The 26,700-nt window shown below is 37.7% G+C and overlaps 3 protein-coding genes across 3 annotated transcripts in view; 1 reads left to right on the top strand and 2 right to left on the bottom strand.

The window, feature by feature from the left end:
• The window catches only part of ccdc14 (coiled-coil domain containing 14), a gene marked incomplete at its 5' end in the record, with an annotated part of 7,141 nt that extends 3,254 nt beyond the window's left edge, over positions 1-3,887 (bottom strand). The window contains 5 exons of the mRNA XM_080053006.1: positions 1,233-1,334; positions 1,436-1,508; positions 1,861-1,927; positions 2,283-2,338; positions 3,864-3,887. Coding sequence (XP_079909132.1) covers positions 1,233-1,334; positions 1,436-1,508; positions 1,861-1,927; positions 2,283-2,338; positions 3,864-3,887 — 322 coding nt within the window. The remainder of the gene's footprint in view (positions 1-1,232; positions 1,335-1,435; positions 1,509-1,860; positions 1,928-2,282; positions 2,339-3,863) is intronic.
• Positions 3,888-5,208: 1,321 nt separating this feature from the next.
• ddx4 (DEAD (Asp-Glu-Ala-Asp) box polypeptide 4) lies at positions 5,209-13,721 on the bottom strand (the record flags this gene model as incomplete). Its single annotated transcript, XM_080053007.1, has 18 exons — positions 5,209-5,274; positions 5,578-5,679; positions 6,154-6,424; positions 6,782-6,881; positions 7,376-7,521; positions 7,737-7,903; positions 8,256-8,385; positions 8,540-8,694; positions 9,897-10,049; positions 10,367-10,509; positions 10,879-10,917; positions 11,074-11,115; positions 11,342-11,386; positions 11,755-11,808; positions 12,764-12,857; positions 13,147-13,167; positions 13,421-13,471; positions 13,701-13,721. The coding sequence occupies 18 exons, from the start codon at positions 13,719-13,721 to the stop codon at positions 5,209-5,211; spliced, it is 1,800 nt and encodes a 599-aa protein (XP_079909133.1).
• Positions 13,722-15,761: 2,040 nt separating this feature from the next.
• LOC307269922 (cyclic nucleotide-gated channel cone photoreceptor subunit alpha-like) lies at positions 15,762-24,877 on the top strand (the record flags this gene model as incomplete). Its single annotated transcript, XM_080053008.1, has 8 exons — positions 15,762-15,766; positions 19,796-19,849; positions 20,300-20,371; positions 20,568-20,621; positions 21,446-21,490; positions 22,263-22,364; positions 22,896-23,002; positions 23,532-24,877. 8 exons carry the CDS (start codon positions 15,762-15,764, stop codon positions 24,875-24,877), a joined length of 1,785 nt encoding a protein of 594 aa, XP_079909134.1.
• Between the last annotated feature and the right edge of the window lie 1,823 nt (positions 24,878-26,700).

Consider the following 26,700-nt stretch of genomic DNA (forward strand, 5'->3'; position numbering starts at 1 on the left):
AGACACAAGGCTATTAAAAAGTGCTTTACAGGGGCAAGATTAAAATACATCAAGTATAGAATACACATTAGAAAAGCGAATGAAAAATATGAATAGAAATTAGTGGTGGGCCGTTATCGGCGTTAACGTGCTGCGTTAACGCAAGACTCTTATCGGCGATAAAAAAAATATCGCCGTTAATCTCTTATTCCACCTCCTGTTCGGCTCAGGGGAGATAATAATAGCCGGGGGCCGTTGTTGACACTTGAGGAGCCTTTATTCTCTCACACACCCGCCGCTCTCTCTCTCCATCACTTGCCCACGACACAATCGGGTATTGGAACGCAGGGTGGGTGTGTGTGGCCACCGGTCGCCACGTGACTATAAGTTTCCAAGTTTTAAACACTTCTATCTCTTCAACGTCACCGTACCCGAATCCTAAATATCCCCTTAGCAGACGCTATATTTCATCGGGGGGAAAACTTTGTTTTGCGCCACAGTTCGGCCGTAATGCTGCTGCACACACACACACACAGACACAGACACAGGCGCACACACACACGCTGCATGTCAGAGAGGGGCGCTACCAAAAAGACGAGAGGAGCGGTTGGAGCAGTTGGAGCGTTTAGAGACACATGCGTGCACATTTATTTACATAAAATCGCAATCGCAGTCATTTGTGCAGTTATGTAAAATGTTTCACTAAGGAAAATTACAGAAAAAGTAACGCACAGTGACTTTGATGAGTAACTTTAATCTGATTACTGGTTTGGAGATAGTAACGCGTTAGATTACTCGTTACTGAAAAAAGAGGTCCGATGCCGGTAACGCGTTACTAAGTAACATCTTGTTGAACATTATTTATTTTCATCACCAATTATCATAGTAGAACAGCTTCCTCAAGCAGATGAGCCCCTGGTCTGATGCGCCACCTGGCTTGAGAAACACGTTCTCAAAGACTTACTTTGAGTCATTATTTAGGAGCACACACATATTATGAATGAATTCAAATGAGACATTTTAATCTAGATTAATCTAGATTAATTCCAAAATTAATCTAGATTAATCTAGATTAAAAAAATTAATCTATGCCCACCTCTAATAGAAATATAACATTTAGTGTATGTAGTAGAGGAATGTTTCCCATATTAACTATGCTGCTGACGGGATCTTCAATGTGCCTACACACATCACACAAAATCATTCCCCGCGTTCCAACACACACACACAGACACATATACACACACACACACCTGGCAATAAAGGTAATTTCTTGCTGGTCTTCTTCCCCAATTTGGGAGAGGGTCTGGATTTGGCTGCTCCACACTTCACTGCTTTGGGAAGGCTCGACGAATCTACCACACACACACACAAAATAAGGATTATAAATATAGATTTATTTTCTCTCAAACAATTCATTTATTTGTAGCATTACTTGTACTAAAACTGATCTTACCTTCCTTCTCAACTTGAAGAATGTCTCCGAGCAACGCAGCACAATTGTCCAGACCCTTATGTAGAGTTGTTACCTCAAAGTAGACAGAACGGACAGTGTGTTTAAAATTTCACATCCATGATATAAAGGGGAAATTAATTGTACACTTGTTGTACTGGCAGCAGTACCCACATACAGTACATAAGGGAAATCACATTGACAAAAAAAATACATTTAAATATATTAAAATGTATTATCTTGATTTTGCACTTGTTTTTTGATAATGAGAGCATCTTTAATTTTATTTTTTTAATTAACATATTTATCGAATTTCACAGGTTTGGAAAATACATGGAATAGATATTTTTGTTACAAGATACAAGAACACACAATTCATACATTCATAAATTAAGAGAAAAATATGTAAAATCAGCCCATGACATTACCTGGTCTTCAGAGTCGGTGGAGTACAGAGAGTATGCTGGCTCCGGGCAGGCTGATGCTGAGGTGGTTCTAATAACACAACGGCACAGCACATACAAGTCAGTTCACATACATACAGTCAGTGTATATAATATTCAAGATTCTCGATGGTTTATTTGTCATATGCACATTAACAATCACAGCAGCAAGTCGTTGGCAATGAAATTCTTAAGTCCCAGGCTCCTCTCAACAATGTGATATAGAAGAAGAAAATGTAGAATAGAAACACACAAGTGAAGAGAGCAACACCTGAGACACAAATAAACACAACAGTAGTGCAAGGACACAGTGCAGATAAAACGTGTAGAGATAAGTTGCACCATATTAGTATAAAATAGAATGCTAAATAAAGTTAAATTGCAAAAAGGTGTAGCCTACTACTCACCGTTTCCTAGTCGGACGCACTGCCACTTTTCCAGTAAGCCTTCCTGAAGTCACCACCTAACAGTCACAATATTATATCATTATATTTCATCATGAACACAGCAAGACCATTAAAACATTTCTATATCTTGTCCATGACAAATTGAGCTGCCAATACTTCTTACTAAATACATTTCCACATCTCCAAATGTCTCCAACAACTTCATAATTTAGATTATTAAGTAGAAACTTGCTCCCAACAAACAGTAAAAATTTACACTATACTATACAGAGTAAAGATAGAGACAATAGACAAATTAATATTATAAACGAAAATAATTAAAAAATAAATACTTTTATTGTTTCGTTTCTTTGCCGGGTGTGTCAGTACTGTGCAATGTCTATTTTCATTGAGGGGAACGTAAGAAATAAATCCCTATTTAATTACGCTTCAATACTGCCGCCCTGTGGCCACAATGAGGTACTTCACCTACAGGGAGAAAGTAAAAGGGTAGTTAAATTTAAATGGATTTAACTACCCCTTTACTTTTTACCTGTAGGTGTAGTACCTCATTGTGGCCACAGGATGGAGTATAGAGTCGTACTTAGACAATGCACAGTACTGACACACCCGGCTAAGAAACGAAAAATAAAAAGTATTTATTCTTTAATTATTTTCTTTTATAATTGTTTAAAGTTTTATTAGAGAAATTAAGTAGTGCTTTTATTTTATTTTATTACATTTGTCTTTATCTAGTGTAATGTATGTGAACTATTGATAAGGAAACACTGACATTTGGACATAAAGCATTCGTGATAATATTTCAAATAAAAACATGGTTTCTATTCTTGTATTTTTTCGATAACATCTTTGCATATAACAAACAATCAAAACAAATGCCAGTAATGCTCAAATGTGAAATAAATATCCTATATTTTATCGTCATAGTCATAACACAGAGCAGTCGCATTAATCCAGAATTTTTCAACAAAAAAAAATCTTCCGTTTAGTGAATATCTCATTATTGATTTTTATTTATTTTGTCTTTTCCATTTCAAATTTGAGCATGACTTAGTTCCTCAGATTATGAGTAACTTTTTTTCAAAGGCTGTAGGATAAATAAAACGCTTTGTTGATCTGTGAATTCAAAGTGTCAGAATATAATGCCCAACTGCTGCTTGCTTGCATGGAATTATTGTAATATTTTGAATAGATTTGAATAATCTGTTTATCAAGTTGCAGTGCATAGACACACACAACAGTGATTTAATGCTCCAGCCTTTTACATCAAACCCACATCCCTAAATCTGAGCTGAAGCACACAACTATAAACCTGCATTTCACTGTTTGGTTTTTCTACGTAGGCTACTACTCATTTTGAAATATCAACACAAAATGCAACTACAACAGAATCAGATCACTCGCTTGGTCCACCCACTGATGATAGCTAGCTCACACTCACACAGCTAACGTTACTAATGTGTCTTATGTGTATCCCCCGTATCATCAAAACAGTGCACGATCCCTCATTACGTCAAATACCACTGACAGTCAGTTGTCTTGTTATGAAGTTTAGTTGGTCTAGAGAGGTAGCTTACTCACCTTGCTTTTAGAGGTTCCCTTCATGGTTAACGATAGCTTCTTTTACCAATCACAATACTCAGTCAAACCTTTAGGACTTTAGCTTTGATTTCTTGTTTTGGTTCCATGTGCTCAATCTCTACGAGGAGTATGTAAAGTCGAACAGATCAAAAACAATACACAAGTCCGCTTGAAAGGAAGCATTTGAAACAGGAAGCGTACACGTAGCTGACCAATCAAATTGACAGAAAGTTCCCCGCCCACAGTGAGGGAGGGATTTCCACCAATAAGAATCAACGGTGGGTGAACGTCATGCGTCAGTTTAGCATCAACAACTTTTTGGAGCAATCCATAAGTTATAAGACTTGATTAAAAATAGTTAAATTTATTAAAGTAAATAAATGTGCTATACTTATTGGTCAATCACGGCATTTTTAGGTTATATTTATCGATTATTTATGCCCGCTATTTAAAAAAAAAAAAAATCAGTTGCTATGGATTATAGGCTATACTGTTGCTAGGGACCAAGGCTCATAGCTTTGGTAGATCGCTTTCCGTAATATCGATCCACTCACTAACAGTGGATTACTTTAACATTACTTTGAATGTATAGAGATTAATGTGTGTGTTGTTCACCTTACATTTGAGTTAGCTATAATATTCCTTACTTAATCACTCGTTTTACCCATCATTGGCATTTGTCCATCAGTTTCAATAACAGCTGCTATGGAGATGAGGCCAGCATTCAGAGCTCTTGTAAAACTTGAGATTGTTTTTGTATATTTGGCGTCTAGTTTTCATTGGTTTGAACAATAAATTCAATGTTATGCAGTGCCGATTACCAAAGGAACAATTCAAGTTATCATCTATTAACTATCCAATAACCCAAAAGTCCAATAAACCTTTAACTATCACCCTGGACAAATGAACACACTGGACAATAAATGTAGGCATTGAACAAATATATTTATTTGCAATCTTTATCCTTGTAGAAACAAATGATAGTTGGAATATGACATTTTAAGTTTTAACTTCTGGGTTACACACATTGTTTTCTCTTGTCAACAAAATACAAGTGATTACATTAAAATAATATAAAAATAAAATAACAAACTTTCAAACGCATGCCAATATTTCAGTGAAGGTTTTGATTAAATTGTCACATCCTACAGAAGACATAGTTTCCACGATTATCAACATTTTGTTTGTCATCTTTTTCTTTTCTTTTTTTAACTTGTCTGACCCGAGACAAAATACGTGTTTTCTTTCAAACGAAACACTGATAAAACTACCACAAACTGAACATCGGAAAAGAAAAGTAACTCAGGTCAATTGCATTGGGGTTTGTGCTGTTCTGTTAAACTCTCTATTCCCATTCTTCATCATCAGCTGCGGCCGGAGCGGCGCTTGAACCGTTGTCTTCGAATCCTCCCTGTTGAGAGAGTAGAGGAGACACAGTGAGATAATGACAAAGCACAGGGTCAGCCATAGTACACCGCCCCTGGAGCAGTTTGGGGTTAAGTGTCTTGCTCAATGACACAAGGGTAGAGATTGGTGGCACCGTAGATGTAATAGCAGCCACCACCAGTTTTACTACTAACACCCTCCTGTTCGGTGCCGGGGATCCAACCAGAGACCTCATGGTTACTGGTCGGCCACCTTTCCTTTAGGCTATCCTTACACCGTTGATACTACACAACCAAAAAAAAAAAAAATACATTTAAATCCTTCGTACCTTCCGTGAGTCTGTTGAAGCGAAGGTCTTTCCGAAGCTGCCGCCGCCGCCTCCTCCGCTGAATGCCGATTCCTCCAGCCATGGGGGAACTACCTGCTGCGCCTGGAAACATACAGACACATAACAGCTTAAAGACCGTGCTACTGACTGACAAAATATGCCCAATGCATAGGCTATTTAATAAGTATACTATATAGGATGTTATTTATGCATGCAAGTATGTATCAAGGTTGCTTTAGTCGGGTAAATTTGGTTTGCAGGCCACTTGGTATTTATGTGGGTGGGTTTGCTAAATATGCATATCATTTATTAGTTTTATTTTGAAACATAATTTACATTTCTTCATTAATTCATTCAATGTTGATGATTAAATGTCCAAATGTATTAAGATTCTGAACATTCCAGTTACTGCTGATTAGTGAATTAAAAAGGCCTCTGTGAATGTTATTAAATATTCACACACAGAGAGAGAGAGAGACAGGGAGGGAGAGACAGAGAGAGAGAGGTGCAGACTGCTCCCTTACCTAAGCACTTTGTTTTGAAAGGTGCTATATAAACAAACTTATTTTTTATTACCTTTCCGAGAACCGTGACGAGACTTTTAGCCAACTGGCTGTCTTTCTCGGGGTCGTAGAAGGACACGGCCTTCCCGGTGTTGCCACAGCGACCGGTTCTCCCGATACGGTGGACGTATTCGTCTACGTTGTTGGGCAGGTCAAAGTTCACAACGTGCTGGACGTCTGGAATGTCCAAACCGCGAGCAGCAACCGACGTCGCCACAAGAACCGGACATTTACCGGAGCGGAAATCTGCCAGCGCCTGCTCCCTCTCACGCTGCTCACGATCACTGAAAGAGAACACAACATTAGGGTTATTTTTTTTTTTCCACACACACACACAGCCCCGGAAAAAAATATTAAATTGACTCACTAGAAAGGCAACCGTAGAAAATATATATAATGGTAAATGTCAGGAATTAAAAAAATATATATACAGCTCTGGAAAAAAAAATTAAGAGACCACTCCAAATGTTCAGTGTCTCGTTTTACTATTTATAGGCATATGTTTGAGTAGAATGAACATTTTGGTTTTATACTATAAACTACTGACGACATTCCTACCAAATTCCAATAAATGTTTTGTCATATGATTTACTACCTGCATTTCAAACAATGTTAATAAAATCCCTGTACTCATCACTTACCCGTGAATGCTGGTGGTGCAAACTTTCTCCTGGCACAAATAAGTGGCAATAAAATCAGCTTGTCTCTTGGTCTCCACAAAGACCATGGTACGCTCAATTCCTGTAAAAGCAAGTCATCAAAATCATTACTCCGGTGTGTGTGTTTGAATGAGTGAGTGACATTTTTTGACCTGGAAATAATTTTTCATATTACATAACCTTTCTAGGAATTACATGACTGTGGGACCCTTATTAGACATATTTCAGTATAGTTGAGGCCATTCAATTTTTCAAAAAAAATTAATCTGAAAATATAGGACTGGTGTTTGAAAACAGTATTGTAAAAACTGCTTTTTCAGCGTCCATACTTTGCTGTTAGGATTAGACTACTCACTAACTGTTTACTGTTCTTTCTACTTTTAATTGTATTTCTTTACTGTATTGTGTCGGTATGTGTGTACTTTTGAGAGACTATTTCAAATGTGTACTATTCATGTCATAATGGTGACCACACACAGAAGCTATGATGAAGAATGTGGAAATGTTTGACACTAAAAAACTATTTTAAAAAAAACTTAGAAAAAAAAAATATTGCAAAATCTGTTAACATCTTACCAGTTGACTTGAGTATGTCGAGGAGCGATTCCCTCTTGGAGAACTTTGTGACTTGGATGAATGATTGCTCCACATCACTGCAGGCTCCGCCCATCACACCCACCGCCACGAACAAGTAGTCCGCCTTCAAGAAGTCAGCTGCCAACCTACACACACACCAAGTAAGAGGAAAAAGTTACTTATGAGATAAGATACGTTTAAGTTTATGTACAGCACTTAAAAACACACACCAAGCCGAATTGGGAACTTTTTTTTAGTGCCGCATAATTAAATAGTTTATCCCATTTTGGTTAAAGCATGAAAAATGCAAAAAATTATCAAATTTATAAATAAAAAAACGTGTATGATTAAGTAGCCAAACCTCTGTATGTCTTGAGGAAAGGTGGCGCTGAACATAAGGGTCTGCCGGCTGTCTTTGTCCGGCATTCCCGGGGACGCGACCAGTTTGCGCATGTCGGGTTCGAATCCCATGTCCAACATCCGGTCGGCCTCATCCAGCACAAAGTACCGCAGCTTACTCAAGCCAATCTGGAAATCAATCAATCACACACACACACAAATAGACAGACAGACACACACCAGTTAGTTAAATTTTTTAAAGCAAGACACTGCAGGCCAAAGCAATAGTAAAAAAAAAATCTTCCAATACTTCCAAGCAAAAATCTCAACTTCTAAAGCATTTACATCAACTTAACTTTCCATAATCATTCTTAGCATTATTCTCAAGGTTAGTACAGAAGGATGTGTTCATAGTCTGATTTATGATACATTTTGTTCTTACAAATATGCCAAAAAAAAAATGCCTGTGTGCTTTCAAAAATGTACTGTCCAACATAAGATGAAAAACATTTCCGGACTAAACATTTAGAAGGTACGCTACCTTTCCTCTCCCGACCATATCCAGCAGCCTGCCTGGGGTCCCACACACCACGTTGCACCCCTTCTCTATGTCTCTCATTTGGTGCCCGGTGGCCACTCCTCCATACACCACTACTGGACGCACACATGTCCTAAAAAACACACACACACAAACACAAACACACACAGCAAACTTTAATTATGCTATTAGGCTAACGAAAAGTAGATGTAGAGTAAAAGTAGAGTACATATGATTTAGGCAATTATGCTGCGAGGCTAACGAAATAATAAATCAACTCTACTTACCCATGGGCGAACTTGCGGGCTTCTAGATAGATCTGGTTGATGAGTTCTCTGGTCGGCGCGACGATAAGCGCCTCGGGCTCCTGTTGCTCACTGAAGCGACTGGCGGCCACTCCGTCCGCCATCAGCTGCTGCAGGATGGGCAGCAGGAAGGCAGCCTGGAGGGGGAGAGGGATGTTTTAATGGCCATTTCTAATCTTGAAGGTTTTTTTTAATGCCCCTGTAAAGAACTTTGAATTGCCCCGTGTCTGAATTGTGCTATAGAAATAAACTTGCTTTACCTAAACTCTGTCTCGTAGGAAAAAAATAAGTTATCTTACTGTTCTTGTAGCACCCTAGACATTTTTATAAATACATATATATTTCTAGTGCAATAAAATAAGAGAATATTAAGTATATGAACTAGGGGTGTGCACGTGTACACGTGTACACGAGTAACCGTTTAGTAAATCATAACCGTTTAGGAAAAATCAATAAACGAAAACCGTTAAAAAAAATAATCTTCAAATTTTAAATGTTCTTTTTTTCAAAGTTTTTAAATATGTTCTGGAGACACGCATTTATTGATTTTACATCACTAATAAACTACTTGGGGAGGATAAAAGCTAGTCTGCCCAATCTGTCTGTCCCTCGGCGTGTGTGTGTGTTAGTGTGTGTGTGTATAATCGCAAACACACGCACACACACACGGGGAGGCGCCGTTCTCGGGCTCGACTCACAGCCACGGAAGAGTGATGAAAGATAACCTAAAGATTAAAGTTACCCGGTTGACGTGAACTACGCGCGTAAGTAGCCCGAACTTTATAACACCTGTTCGACCTGCATAAACGTGGACATGTAGAAAGCGATAGGCTATATTAATCAGGAAATTAATGAAGCGCGATAATGATGGCGCACATGGTAAATGGTAAATGGACTTGACTTATATAGCGCTTTTCTAGCCGATTTTCTCAGCCCCAAAGCGCTTTACATATCTTACCACATTCACCCATTCATACACACGCTCATACACCGATGGCAGTAGCTGCCATGCAAGGCGCTTTCTGAACCATCGGGAGCAATTTGGGGTTCAGTGTCTTGCCCAGGGACACTTCGACATGTGGCGGGTAGGCGGGGAATCGAACCTCCGACCCTGCACTCCAGAGGCAATCTTCCTACCCACTTCGCCACTGCCGCCCACATGACAGGCGAACGCGTATGTGTGTGTGTGCGCTCGCCTACAGGACAGCGGGCGCACGAGGACAATGACGTCACGGTTAACCGTGTACACGAAAAAAATTCCGTCGTGTACACGGTTAGACATTTTTGTAAACGTTCACACCCCTAATATGAACTCATTTTTGATTCCCTCCCAACTCACGGTTTTCCCTGATCCGGTCTGAGCGCAGGCCATGAGGTCTCTGCCAGCAGAGATGATCGGGATCCCGTGTTTCTGCACCGGAGTCGGCTTCACGTATCCGGACTTCCTCACGTTTTCTCTCAGGGATGTGCACAGATTTGCCTCATCGAAAGTCTGACAGAAAAAAGGTTTGAAATGTTACCTCTAAAAAAACTCTTAAAAATGTTACCTCTTTTAAAAGTCCATCACTTATACAATTGATTAAACATGCCCAACTTGGGGCGCTGCGGTGGCGTAGTGGATAGAGCGTGTACCATATTGGCTCCGGCCTTCGTTGCAGTGGTCGCGGTTTCAAGTCTGACCCGTGGACCTTTACTGCAAGTCATGCCCCCTCTCTCTCTGACTCCCCATTTCAACTCTGTACTATCTAATAAAGCTTGAAAATGTCATAAAAATAATCTTTAAAAAAATAAAATTAACGCTGTTCTCACCATGATGGCCTGCGGTGGATTCGCTCCACTGACGTCCACAAGGATCTCGTCGTACTTGTTGAAGTTGATTCCGGTTTTGTACTGAGTGAAGATTGATCCTTCATCTTCAGAAAGCTCGGGGGGAACGTATGTCACCCTCGGTCCTGTAAGGAAATATATGTTGCTTAACGTTGAGACATATTTTTTGGAATTATTATGAGCATGTTTTAAACGCTAGTGTAAATTAAAGACTTTCCCACAACATTCATTTGTTTTCCAAAGCATTTCAAGTCCTGGAAAAGGTTTCTTCAAATTTTTTGACTTTTTGTTTGTGTCTTATTATTATTTATTTAAATTGTTTCCATTATTTATTTATTTTTAAGTGTAGGATGTGGTAAATGTAAAACTCAGTAATATATGGTCCTACAATGAATAATCTATATAAAAGAAATGTCTTAACTTTTCCAGGAATGACGGTGGGAACTGTATAGTGGCAGCAAAATGTTTTTACTTTGAATATTTCATTGACTTACTTTCGTCTTCACCGCCTTCCTTATTTTCTTTATCGTCCCCTGTATCAAACAAACACGTCAAATCACATTATGAAATTCTTCAAATCCAAACTGTGAAAATGGCTAAAATCATTTAGTTAATCAGCTAAATAAACTATTAAAAGAGACTTTGAGTTTCTAGAAAAGCGCTAAACACATTATTATTATTTGTATTACCATCAGGTGACGCAAAGGTGTCCTCGTCTTTTCCACGGTAGCCTGAAAATACACGACACTCGACATTTACTAATATGAAGCAAGCAACTTTTTTAATAATAATAATTGATAGTCAAATTAATGTATATCCGAATGAAAAAACAAATATTATATGCTTATATATACATACACATCCTTGGCTTCACATACAGCATGAATATACTACTTACACATAAATACACAGCCATTATATACGTGCCAGAAGGTTTTTAAATCGTGTATTATTTACCTCCTCCGCCGCCGCCGAAGCCTCCTCTGCCGCCCGAGTCTCCATCTTCAAACACAAACAACCATTAACAATAGTATAGAAAAAAAACAACATTTAAAAGGTGTTGTCAGCGATTCTGGAGAACGCTTGTTGTCAAAATCTAGTGAATATCTCCTTACGATCGGCTACCTGTCCGTGCAGTGGAAAAAAAATACACAGCCTAGGCTCTGTAAAGGGGTGTGTTGCTAGCTATGGTGGGTCCTACGCTGTGTATAAACACCAGACATTTTTCCCCCAGCACACACACACAGTACAGACAGACAACAGATTGTGAGGAGATATTCACTGATTTTGAACAAGCTTTCTCCAAAATCACTGACTACACCTTTAAGTGTAGAAATCTAAAATATTAACAGTGTTGTATCAATAAATACCTCTGAAACTTCCTCCACGGCCTCCTCTGCCTCCTCTTCCGCCCCTGAATCCACCTAGAACATTGAAACACAAAGATTTAAATGCAATCCAAGATTTTTTTCATATGCACAACCATTACAACTGCAATCATTAGCAATTTTTATGACTCGGACTCCTTCACTAGATGAATGAGCAGTAATCAAGGTTTGAAAGAGACCTATGAATATAAGCAATCAGGTGTGTGCATGTAACTTACCACTTTCACCATCGTTGTCTCCCCCTGTAATATTTTTTTAAGACAAATAAAGGAAGTTTATATGAAGTTAACTGTAATGAATAGACATGAGTACAGATGCCTTACAACCAAATATATGGAAACTTTACCATTGAAATCCGAACCACCGCCGAAGCCACCTCCTCGCCCACGCCCTGATAAATAAATAAATAAAATTGTAAAAATAAATAATACAATTATAAAACACATGTCAAAGCTTTTAATTCTTTCATATTATACATTTTATTTATATAATTATTCAACAGATTTTTTTTATATATAAATATCATGACATTTTGGTAGTTGATTTGTTCGTTGGACTTTTTCTATTACAATTTTTTAAGGACGTTTTTGAATAAATATGCAACATTTGCATCATTTAAAGACCAAAACAGAAGGCTGTTCAGAAAGGCTGCAACGCTTTTCCACTATGATGTTAACAAAGTCCATATCATAATTTTCTGCAAATCAACTTCAACAAAACTGAAATCTTGGCTATTGGGACTTATCATATAACTGAACAAATACTGCCATCTAGTGGTGACTTTTTATAACACCACATCAGACATGGTGCAATAAATAAGTCTTTAGAGACATCTTTGACAGCAATTTAAGTTGAGAAACACATCCCTAAGGCTGATCAATTTTTTTTTTATCATCTCAGAAAAATGGCTAATGAAATATATTTTAAAGTCAAAGATGCAGTGACTTTACTTTAATTTTTTTTAATACTTTTTTGTTATTATTTTTTTTACACATGTTATAATGTCTCACCTCTGCCTCCTCTCCCTCTGAAACCCCCTCTTTCCCCATCTCCATCTCCTCCATTGCTTTTCCAGGAACTCCCTCCTGTTAAAAAGGGACAAATTGAAATCAAATCAAAATCAGTTTTATTTGTATAGCCCAAAATCACTAATACATTTGTCTCAGTGGGCTTTACATTTCATACAATATGATATGATACAATATGACACCCTGCCCTTACACCCTTAGCTCGGCTGAGAAAAAACTCCCAGTAAAAACCCTTTACCGGGAATAAAAAAAAATTTAAGAAATCTGAAGAGGGTAAGTAGCACCAAGGCTAGACAACAGCTGGCATCAAACAATACTGTTAAGTTTTAAGGGTTCTGAAGCTTACCATTTCCATTCTCATCACCACCTACAAAACAAAGAACAACAATTAGAGTCCTTCTAAAGTTGCCATTGGTAAATTTGGAACCACTTCCAACATTTCCTTAAATATCTGCCAACTTATATTCATTTTTTTCTAATTATTTATTGCTCTTTAGTCTGTAAAATGTCACATCAAGTTATAAGGTAGGGCATATCTTGCAAGTGATATTTATAGAATGTTAAGTCATGAAAAATTATTTATTTTTTAACTATACATTTTAAAATAGATGAATGTTCACCTGAAAATGATTTAAATCCTCCTCCTCTACCTCCGCCTCTTCCACCAAAACCTGGGAAAAAAATAAATGAAAAACATTTGTGTAACTGTATCGTGTGTGTGCGCGTGTGTGAGCGTGATTATTTATGTACAGGGCTGTAGACATACCTCCACTTGGGGGTCCACTGCTTAGTGAAATAGTGCTAGCAGGAGCAGCCTGTAAAAATACAAATTAGAATTAAAGTGTTTTGTTTAACAACCAAACTGGACATTTAATTACATTTGACAACAAATGAACTTACGTCTTCGTTCCACTCATCCATCTTTGAATTAACTGGAAAAAAAAATCAAAGACAAAATTTAGCTGGCACAATTTCTTTAGACGAACACTTCATTGAAAATAATGAGGGTCACCTCTCAATGATCTCTTTGGTATAAATTAAGTTTGAATCAACATATTTAAGGACAGGTTAGTTTCATATTAGTGTGTGTGTGTGTGTGTGTGTGTGTGTGGTGGGGCAAAGCAAATGCCTTAAAAATATATTAAAACAATACAATTTAGTATACAGGTATTTTGTTGGGAAATTATTTCTAATATCTAGTAGCCTAAAGTAATCCAATTTATATATGTTTTAATGCGGTTTGAACTTCTGCCTACACACAAGCATTACAACCAGACACTAAACCCGGAGCATTATGAAACAAATTTTAGAACAAAAAGTGGAAATTTTGATTAACTATCTAACTGAATTCGTGGGGGAAATTAAATTTTGGGCAATGCTGCCGTCAAGACTTCACATCTCCTAAGCATGCGCCAAGCTCTCAAGAACACGCTCAATGCACATGCTCTTACAACCTCTACACCGGTGTTAACGTGATAAATTATCGCCACCTGCTGGCCTGGAATGAGAACGTGTTCAATAATCTTTCGCGTCTCGTGTGCACAATGGAACTATGTAGGTGTGCACAGAAAATATTTTCAAACATCTTGTGAATGGTAATTCTACTGAAAACGGAAAATGTCCATGTAGATAGCATGGCCTTCACCGTTCAAAAAGAGCCGAACTAACGCACGAGTCGCTAATGAAACGCTAACCACTGACCACGTGCTTGGGGAAAAAAAATGTTTAAAACCAATTTTTCTCATTTAATCGTGGGGAATTGCAGAAAAGGCCAAATAACGAATGCATACTGCCCGGTTGTCGGTTAACAATGTAAAATGTACGACACTTTGCAACGGCCTTTGACTGGGCAATTAGCCGACACCGGTGCGAAAGTGCCTCCGGCCTTTCTGAAATTAGCATATCTTTTTGCTAGCTTGCACTCGACTGCACAAGGTGAATGAGCGGGACAGCTAATTACTACTTCAATTTGGACGCATTTTCTGACCAAACCACTCCAAGTTTTCGGATTTCTCTTTATAATAGTGGTTGGTAAACCGAATAAGAATTTTAAGTTGTGGGCCACTTTTGAAAATGTAACACCTGGTTGGCACACGATTGCGTGTCACGGTTGTGACAAGCTAACTCGGCTATAGGCACTAATAATGGCGACGAAAAAATCAATTGTAACATTGACAAAAAGCACATTTTGTATGTTGTAGTCTTAAAATGCTATATCAGCAACAAAAAATACATATTTAACATGAAAAACCTTACTTTGTTCGACGGGATATTAGGAGGGTTATCTTTCCGCGTGGTGCAGCTCCGCTCTCTCGAGACAGTGAGAGTGTGACGTTCGTCGGCTCGTGCGCACTCTGCACACCTCACTGAAACTTGGGGTTGCCAGTTCCGCTAATTCCCCGCCAAACTTGACTATTTTAAAAATAACATAAATATCAATAATAATAGACTATTTCAGAGGTTTATGCATTTCTTCTATACATTGTGAAGTCTTAAAAAAGGACTTCTGAAATGTTTATGTCATTTTATTCGGTTAATAAACTGTTTATTTCAATGTTTTTCTCACTTGTAATTGGGGGATGGTTGGTGATTTACTGCCATCCTCAAGGGGTAAGCTACGGATCTTTTTTTTTTTTCGATAATTTTATTGATGCAAATTTCACGACAACACATATTACATTCAATTACAAAAAATACAATTAAACAGATATATATTCTTTTATATATTGAAAGACGCTGAAATAAAATGCAGTCACTCCTAGAATAGTGTAGCTTTTTAACGCTTTTTTTGTGTTCTACCGAAGTAATAAAACGTCTTGCCTGCAATATTATTTCAGTTCAACAGTTAACCTATTCAAGCAGAGATTAGATCCAGTACATTTCGATTTTTGGATGTGGAACTTTCCAAACATGAAGAGGAGCTGCACGATATATGCCTATTTACTTCAAATTGTCCGTGCCATGAGGTAAGCCTATCAAAAAAATCTATCCTAGCATGACATTAAATAGCCTACGTAAGCATGCACCATGAGTCATGACACACTTGAAAAAAAATGTCAGTCTTTTAAAAAAGGTGAAAAAATAAGTGCATTGAGACCTGTTGATTTACTTGAATTAGGTTTATATATTAATGTAGCCCCCCGTCCCTTTTAATGTCAGCTAATTCCGTGGGGAAGGTAATGAATTTAATTGCTTAGTTGGATCACAGCTTGTTAGCACATCAGTAGCTATGGGAATTGATGTTGATGACTTTGCAACTATCGTGTGTGTGTGTGTGTGTGTGTGTGTGTGTGTGTGTGTGTGTGTGTGTGTGTGTGTGTGTGTGTGTGTGTGTGTGTGTGTGTGTGTGTGTGTGTGTGTGTGTGAGGAACCTCCAGCATTGATCCAGGCAATATTTTATTCACATAGTTATGAACATACAAAAATATCTTTTCTACATCTCCTAAATTGATCTGTACTTTTTATTGTCATTTGAAAAAATAATTGTTTCCCATCTCCACAATAGTGACATAAACACGTGTGCATTGGTGCTAACAGTGATCCATCAATTCTTCTCTTTCGCACACTGAGAAGCACTAAAAGATTAACTCTAATCTCATTTACAGGAGATAATCTGAAGATAATCTCAAATCCAGCTTCAAAGGCACAAATTGCATATTATATTAGGCTGGAGGGGTTAAAGTAAGCCTTAGTTAAATTATAAAAATTGAGGCGATGAAATAATATCTGAAGTTTATGATAAATTAGCATTTGAAATGATAAGAAAAGCTTCTATGTTAATCATTTTTTCATGTACAACACACACTTTTTGTAATTTCCACTAATTATAATAATATTTTTTTATAAAGCATAATTTTTCACCTAAAAAAATTAACAAGCATGTCAAAAAATATGTTTTTAAGATGGATTTCTATATTTTATGATTGATTTTGAAGATTAAGGCTTTTCATTTTGTGTTTTAAAAGTCCCAAACATATTCTCCATATGTTTTTCTGTATCGTTTGAGTGACAAAAGACCAAATGTAAGAATCAGGGAAGGCACAGCTGACTGATTAACTGTCCGACACACTAATAGGATTTACTCAGACTGGAAGGGATATAAATAAAGAGGCTCCTTCTCCCGTCAGTCCAGTTTATTACCTATACCAGTTATACGAGCAATATAGCAATATAAAAGACATTAAATTAATGTACCATGAAATGATTCCACATCTAAGCCAATCAAATGATCATATATATACGTTCTTGCTTTTTCAAAATAAAACAAAACATTTTGAGCTACTTTTTAATATAATAATTTAAAATATGAATGATCAGTCAGAGTTGGTTTAGTTTGTTCAGGAAGGAACACAAATATCTCGATAATACTGCGACAAAAGAAAGTCTTTGCATTATGAGGAAGAGTTAATTAAACTCAGAAATCATTTAGCAAAGGTGATTGATTGAAATGTAGAATGAATTCATATCCAAAATCAGGGATAAGGGTGTTGTGAAATTGACACACACGCGCACACACACACACACACACACACGCACAGACACACACACACACGTCTCCCTTGATCCTCTGTTGTTGGCAGGTGGTGTGAGAACCGAAAGCAGCAGGGGAGGATCTTTGTCCGCAGAAAAGCACGTGTGTCGTTTGCTCCTGTGAATTTTTTCATTCTTATTACTCTTATAGGAGAAGAAGGATCTATATGTTTATCTGAACATGAGAATTCAACTCTTACGTGTGATGTAAGGGTTGTAAAGACAACATAAATAGCAGGAAGAATATGGGGATTAATTCTGAGCTCGCTTTGAAATCTGCTCACTGGCTCAACTGTTGATCGCCACCACTAACATTCAGGTAATAATGTACTTTATACAGTAGATTGTCTGTATTATAACTGTTTTATTTAGTATAATAAAACAATGTATAAACTGTACATTTGAAGAAATTAGCTTAGCAAGTCACACAGGGTTGAAAAATCTAATTTTAGCTGTTGTAATCTGGGCAGAGGAGGATTTGAACGCTGAACTAGCAACGTGAGCTAATAGGACTATCTATAGAAACACACAGACTGCTTTTACTGACCGCTAATTCATCTTACAATATTAGGTGTATTAAACAGTCAAGATTCAGGATTCAAGATGGTTTATTTGTCATATGAACATTAACAATTACAGCAGCAAGTCATTGGTAATGACATTCTGAAGTCCCAGGCTCCTCTCAACAATGTGATATAGAAGAAGAAAATGTAGAATAGAAACACACAAGTGAAGAGAGCAACATCTGAGACACAAATAAACACAACAGTAGAGCAAGGACACAGTGCAGATAAAAAGTGTAGAGATAAGGTGCACCATATAAATATAAAGTAATATGCAAAATAAAGTTAAATAGACGAAATAGAATACTGTACATGTACAAACATAATAAATGTAGTTCTTACAATATTAAAACAACAAATATTCAAACTTCTGTGATCAAAGGGAAACTTGGCCGAGTGGTAAGGATAGGTAGTTATAGACAGGTCAGAACATGTGTTTCTTAGGAAATAATATATAGTATAAAAGAGTAAGAAAATGTATTTTAAAATATTTTCAACTCTGGCTTTATCCAACATCTAGATTTTTAGATTGTTAGGAGATGGACATTCACACATAATTAGTGTATTGTTGCCAAATGTTCAGATTTATTCATTTGCATTCTCCCATTCTGGGTAATGGGCATGCTGCCTAGTTAGTTATTTTTTCCATAAAACCCCAAATTAACACCTATACACATAGTAAATGAGGAAATTTTACAATTATTAATGTAAAATGTAAGAAAAGGCAAGGCAAGTTTATTTCTATAGCTCAATTCAGACACAAGGCCATTCAAAGTGCTTCACAGGGGCATAAAATACATCAAGATTAGACATTAGAAATTGCATTTAAGAGATAGTGTGAACAAAGAAAATACATCAAGATTCAAGATTAGACATTAAACATTTAGACAGCGATGTAGAACGGGTGCAATGAAAATTACGTGACTGACTGACAAGATAGTTATTTTCTATATATACCCTATTTAACTTTATTACTCTTTCATAGTTTAAAACTAATTTAAAGATATGGATTCAAATATGTTGGAGCCCCTTTTCTTATGGTTGTGGTTGCTAGGGTGTGGTAGCAACAGTTGACACAAAGCACTATCAGCTGTTTATCTCTACACTACATCCATCCTTTGTCAGTCCAGAACAGAGGCACCCTAACTTACTAACTGTGCTCTCTGACACATTGGGTGAAACAGAGGCCTATGGGTGAACACATAACCAATTAGAACAATACAGAGAATTTCTTTTTTTAAAGATGAATTTTTTGGCATTTTTTCTTTATTAGACAGTTTGTAGAGACAGAGATGAAATGGGGCAGAGAGGGGAATGACATGCAGAGAACGATCCGGGCTGGATTCTAACCCGGGTCTGCTGTGAAGAGGACTGAAACCTTTACAACACAATCCCTCCCTCCACTCCCCCCCTGAATTGAGCATTTTGACCCACCAAACACACTAGTCATTAAAAAACCTGACCAAACATGCACAACACACTGCAGTAATTATCTGAAATGGGGCATCATCATTATAGTTGCACCTGCTGTGCTTAGCGGCATGTTCAGACAAGTCCACAGCTACACTCAATATTCCCCCATTAAAGGTGGAGGCAACGATTCTGGAGAAAGCTTGCTGTCAAAATCACTTTTGTCAACATTACAGATGCAGGTTAGAATACGGCCCATGGTCACTCTCTACATGTCATTCCCCTCTCTACCTCATTTCATATCTGTCTCTCCAAGCTGTCAAATAAAGCATGAAAGAAATGCCAAAAAAAATCATCTTAAAAAAAATGTAAATAAGAAAGATCGTTGGTCAAAATCAGGCAAAACATTCTCCATAATCGCTGACTCCACCTTTAATTTCCTATATTTCTCTGACTGAGTTGATCAAACCAAACTGTCTCATTTCTCTTCAGGGTGATGGAAGGAGAGGAGCAGGCACCTGTTGGAGGGAGGGGACTGATGGCCAGGTGAGTCTAAAGTCAAGTCAACTTTATTGTCAGTTTCTCTGTAATATGTGCCAGACATACAGAGGAATCAAAATTACGTTTCTCTCCGACCCACAGTGCAGTCAGTACAAAAGGCTAAAATAAGATGCTTTGTAATGTATACAATAAAAACATTCTAGTAAGTGCAAAACCAAACAGTACAGAAAAGTAAACAAATTGAAAAATGCGCAATATGAGGAAGAAAATCTTTTACAATATGTGCAATAAACAGTAAACTAAAAATGTAACATGTACAATATAAGCGCATAAGAATGTGCAGACCGAGTATAAATATTGAATGTAAAAAGCACAGATTTTAGTCTCGCTAATGGTTAAGTGATTTACCTGTGTAAGTTTAATGTCCACCTTTTACTGTCCAGCACGTGTATCTTCTGATAGAATAATTATGTTATTTTAATCTCTTCCTCGCAGGCTGTCGAACATGCTGCAGTTTGGGAAGGGCGGCAGTGTCGGCCCTGCAGAGAACACAGGAGGCCAGACCAGGTGAGATGTGCACACTGGTGGTTGGTGGCCATTTTTGTTTTATGTAGACAGTTTTGTAGAGACAGAGATGGAATGGGGGCAGAGAGGGGAATGGCATGCAGAGAACGACCCGGGCTGGATTCTAACCCGGGTCTGCTTTAAATGGGTTGGTGCCTCAAGTTTCGTTATTAATTTGTTTGTTTTGCTCCTTTTCCAGTGTCGCTCTGGTTCCTCTGGCTGCACAAAACACGAACAACAGCAACAATAAAGAGTAAGATCTCACACACACACACACACACACACACACACACACAGACACACACACACACACACACACACACACACACACACACACACAGACACACACACACACACACACACAAACACGATTCAATTGAATTCCAATAAATCTACATATTTTGGCACATCAAAGTGTTACTTTATTAAAGGCCTACTTCACCGGTTTGAATATGAAGGTGTATTGAATTCTGAGATCCTATGTAGTATAAATGTGCGAAAAAAATTGAAATCGGTTCATCCTAGCCTGAGAAAAGGCAGAAAGAGTGTTTTTTTTAACCCTATATTTCTCTTTCTCGTGACATCACAGAAAGAGAAATATAGGGTTAAAAAAAACTTACTTTGTAAATATTACTGTGATGTCACAGTAAAAGACATCACAGTAATATTTACAAAGTACGTTTTTTTTTAACCCTATATTTCTCTTTCTGTGATGTCACGAGAAAGAGAAATATAGGGTTAAAAAAACACTCTTTCTGCCTTTTCTCAGGCTAGGATGAACCGATTTCAATTTGTTTTGCACATTTATACTACATAGGATCTCAGAATTCAATACACCTTCATATTCAAACCGGTGAAGTAGGCCTTTAAATACATGCATTGCAAATTGTACTATTCTAAGTGTCCATGCAATTTTGTGTTATGAATGTGCTCAAAGAATGCATAAAATTAAAGCATCCAGTAAAAGTATTTTACTATGTCACAGTGCCCCCTATAGTCTCCCTACCACTACTGTATGAGCGAAGGATTTAACATCATTACCTCATCATTAATTATTATTTATGGATTTTTTCACAGCAAAAAAGACGAGAAGAAAGACGAGAAGAAGGATCCGCCGCCGCCGTAAGTGCCACACACTGGTTTCTATGGCTACAATTTCCTATCAAATAAGAATATTTTGTGTTTTTTTATTATTACACACATTTCCTCAAATTCTGCTGACAAATTTGGTATATTTAGGGAACTTTGAAATATCCACTGATGCAGATCTCATAGCGTTGGGATTTCTCCAATTACAGATAACAATAAAATCACTTTATTTATCTATGAACTTTTTTTAATACTATGTCTCAGCCCCCCACCAAAAAAAGATGAGAAAAAGGATGACAAGAAAGATGAAAAACCGTAAGTACCACTATCTATCTATCTATCTATCTATCTATCTATCTATCTATCTATCTATCTATCTATCTATCTATCTATCTGTCTATCTGTCTATCTGTCTATCTGTCTATCTATTTATCTATTTATCTATCTATCTATCTATCTATCTATCTATCTATCTATCTATCTATCTATCTATCTATCTATCTATCTATCTATCTATCTATCTATCTATCTATCTATCTATCTATCTATCTATCTATCTATCCGTCCGTCCGTCCGTCCGTCCGTCCATCTGTCCGTCCATCCATCCCTACCCAACCAACCTAGTTGATAAATGCAAAAATTCCAATGCAAATCTGTCAATTTGTGACTCTAAAATAACTCAAACTCTTTTCTCAACTAGATAGGCCTAATGTAAAGACAGCCGTTTCCATCACAAGTTCCTTTTAGTACCGTATTTTGAGCATAATTATGATTTCTGTTTAAAATAAACTTTTTTCTCATTCAGAAAGGAGGTGTGGATTATGGACCCTGCCACAGATATGTACTATTACTGGCTCACCTTCATATCCATCCCCATATTCTACAACCTGATGTTGCTGCCGGCAAGGTCTGAATCAATGGCATTTTGTATTTATATACAGCTCTGGAAAATATTAAGAGACCTTTCCAAATGTTCAGTGTCTCTCAATTTACTATACTATACTATTTATAGGCATATGTTTGAGTAGAATGAACATTTAGATTTTATAATATAAAGTTTAACTACTGACAACATTTCTAACAAATTCACAATACATTTTTTGTCATTAAGAGCATTTTCAATGTAGAGATGAAGATTGAAGAAAAATCCAGACTAGTCTCTTAATTTTTTCCAGAGCTGTATATATATTTATTTTATCAAGGTTATTTCTTGGCCTTTTTTTATGCTTTTTTAGACAGTTTTGTAGAGACAGAGATGAAATGGGTTAGAGAGGGGAATGACATGCAGAGAACGACCCGGGCTGGATTCTAACCCGGGTCTGCTGTGAAGAGGACTGAGACTCTATGGAGGGGGGAGGGGGGGCTCTAACCACTACACCACGAACGTACACCACCTGTATTTATATATTTTGTCATGATTATTTTTTTCTCTCTGCAGGGCTTGTTTCCACGAACTGCAGTCTAGATATATCAAACTCTGGCTGGTGTTGGATTACGGTTCAGATTTCTTCTACTTGGTCGACACCTTTGTGAGAGCCCGGACAGGTCAGCCAGTGAATGCAACTTTGGTGCAGTGGTGTAGTGTGTTCACAGAATCTGTAAGAAAAAATGCCTGTCTATTGCTTTCCCTGGGCCCTGAAGTTGATCCATGCCATTCACTCGCAGTTTTGTCTCCATTTTTTTTCTTCTGGATATCAATCAAAGGCTCATAATCATCTTAACATCATTTACAAAAAGAATTTAAGGAAATATTTTTTTTTAAACGCCACCAAAAGCACCCTTATTATTATTATTATTATTATTATTATTATTATTATTATTACTATTATTATTATTATTATTTGTACTGTTTTTAGAAGGCATTAAGCTTATCTTACTTTATATTAAGTCCTATAAGCCAAAACTGCATAAATACACTGGTTTTAATAAAGTTGAAAAAAAGGCCCCTTCTCCAACCCCCCTGTCTCTGTGCACACCATTGCTATACCTGAACGTGTGCCTAATGTTGTGATAACTGGAATCTTTGGGGTGTTTGATTATAACTAACTAACACCATATTCTCTTATATCCACAGGTTTTCTGGAGCAGGGACTTCTTGTGAAGGATGAAAAAGTTCTGAGAGAACGATACACTAAGACGCGTACGTTTAAATGTGACGTGATATCCACGCTTCCAACCGATCTCATTTTCCTTTATCTCGGAATGAACCATGCGGAGTGGAGGTACAACCGACTCTTCAAGGTAGCCCGACTATTTGAATTTTTCAACCGAACCGAAACTCGAACCAACTACCCAAACATCTTTCGAATCGGCAATCTCGTACTTTACATCATAATGTTCATCCACTGGAACGCTTGCCTGTACTTTGCCTTTTCCAGGTGGCTCGGTTTCGACTCGGACAGCTGGGTTTATCCAATGTCAAAGAACGCAGAATTTAAAACCTTGCGCCGGCAATACTGCTACTGCCTTTACTGGTCCACTCTCACTTTAACCACGATCGGAGAGACGCCGCCCCCAGTGCGAGACATTGAATACTTTTTCGTGGTGGCGGATTTCCTCACGGGCGTTTTGATTTTTGCTACAATTGTCGGAAACGTCGGTGCCATGATTTCCAACATGGGTGCCGCACGCGTAGAATTTCAGTCTAAAATTGACTCCATCAAGCAGTACATGGTGTATCGAAGTGTCACCAAAGACTTGGAGGTGAGGGTCGTGAAGTGGTTCGACTATCTGTGGACAGAGGAGAAAACCTGCGATGAAAAAATAGTGCTTAAGAACTTACCGGACAAGTTAAAGGCCGAGATAGCCATCAACGTGCATCTCGAGACCTTGAGAAAAGTGCGAATTTTTCAAGACTGTGAAGCCGGTTTGCTTGTGGAGTTGGTGCTTAAGCTCCAACCTCAAGTTTTTAGTCCCGGCGATTACATCTGTAAGAAAGGCGACATCGGCAGAGAAATGTACATCATCAAAGGGGGCAAGCTAGCCGTAGTAGCAGACGACGGGGTGACGCAATTTGTTGTGCTAGGCGATGGGGCGTACTTTGGGGAAATCAGCATTCTCGGTATCAAGGGCAGTAAGGCCGGTAACCGAAGAACCGCGAACATTCGAAGTGTGGGCTACTCCGATCTGTTTGCCCTGTCCAAAGATGATCTCATGGAAGCGCTAACTGAGTACCCCGACGCCAAATATATACTCGAGGAAAAGGGGAGAGCCATCCTTCTGAAAGACAACCTTATAGATATGTCGCTGGCTGATATTGTAGACGCGAAAGACCTTGAGAATAGACTAAACCAAGTCGAGGCCAGTACAGATATCATGGCCGCGAAATTTCGAAAGATGTCGGACCACTACGCTTCGTCCCAACGTAAAATCCAGCAACGGCTCACCAATATGACGAACCAAGTGCGAACGCTCAGATGAGTAAAGCTGGGTATTTGGACTTTTGCTACTGCAAGAATGAATGAGGGAATATTAGGGGTGCAGCAGACCCAGGTTCAAGTCCAGCCCGGATTGTTCTCTGCATGTCATTCCCCTCTCTGCCCCATTTCATCTCGTCTCATTCAAATCTGTCTATTATACTTGTCCTTTAATTTACATAATAATTTTCTGTATTTTCTACTTATATAATAGCTGTGTGTGTGATGCAGTTGGAAATTGGTTTTAAACTGAAAAGTACAGAGTAACAAAAAATGTATTATGTATACATTTATTTTTAGTTAACCAAGTTAACCAAAATAATGCTAGCCCTTTGCATTTTTGTGATCAATTACAAATTATTTATTTAGAGTAATCTGGAAAATTACCATAAAATGTCTCTTATGTCAAAAAGTATACTGTATGTATGTCACTGAACAAAACATTTATTATTTAATTTAACCTTTATGTATGCACTTTCATTTTGATTTGTGATATTTGTAGAACAGTTTTAAAAGCAACACTTTTACCAGAAAATGTTTCATGATCTGTTTTTCAAGAACCGTTTAAAATAAACTGAATTGAAGTCCCAGTTATGTCATTACTAAACATGCTGAAGAAGACATATTATTCACCATATTATTGTAATCAATTAAGGTTGGATGTGCACACCACCCTACACCCATCTCTGCTGATAACAGACACCTCGTCAGTGACCAATATTTATTCAAATTCATGGAAATATCCTATTTTAAAGTCATACTAGTTTTCATTGTTCCCACATCAAGTGATAATATAAGTTGATTTACTTTATTAGACATTGAAAGTTACCACACTTCTGAGGGGGTCAGAGCGCAGGGTCAGCCATAGTACAGCGCCCCTGGAGCAGTTTGGGGTTAAGTGTCTTGCTCAAGGACACAATGGTAGAGACGGTGGGCACTGTAGATGTTATAGCAGCCACCACTAGTTTTACTACTAACACCCTCCTGTCTGGTGCCGGGGATCCAACCAGAGACCTCATGGTTACTGGGAGGAGGAACCAGAGACCTCATGGTTACTAGTTGTTACGGTTACTTTTTCCTCTAGGCCATCCTACCACCCAATATAGCAACATACTAGATGGATTGCGTATACAGGTCAAGAATCCCACTTAACTCAATAACTTTGATGATATACTTTTTACTAAACCTTGTCTGTTTGCATCTGTATATCTCTCTTAAACAATACAAATATGTAATATATATAAATGTATTTATGCACAGTTAGATATGTTGGGTAGCCATTATTGTAACACCAAATATACCTGTGGAGCCAAATCAAGGATTATATAAAAGACAATCGAAACAAGTTGGAAAAAAGCAGTCATCTTTATTTAGCATGTTTTCACAACACTGAATACTTTTAGCCTTTCATCGGTTTGTATATCTTTGTTGAATGTAACCGTGTGGAGTCAAACAAATTGATGAAAAAACCACTTCCCTTTTCCCAGATCAAGGTTGACGTTCATATATTTTACCTTCAAAGGGCTTTAGAGCCAATTCACATGTCCAGGTGAGCAGCTTCGTCAGCGTTACAAAACAGAGGTACAGAGAAATGTTGAAACAGCTGAAAATGAGACCCGAGCGCCATTGCTATTGAAAGTGATCCTTAACCTTTGTTTAAAAGGTGCAGTGTGTAATATCAGAGTATTGAGGGGCATTTATTGGTGTGATTCCAAATTGTTACTCTTCTATTTTGGAGAATTTACAGAAGCTACAGTGGCCTTCTAGGACAAGAAGCTAGTTACTAAAGATGGCATCATCCACCAATACCTCAAGTCTTTCCACAAT

The sequence above is a fragment of the Ammodytes marinus genome (assembly GCF_949987685.1).
Source record: "Ammodytes marinus genome assembly, chromosome: 24".
NCBI classification, from domain to species: Eukaryota; Metazoa; Chordata; class Actinopteri; order Uranoscopiformes; family Ammodytidae; genus Ammodytes; species Ammodytes marinus.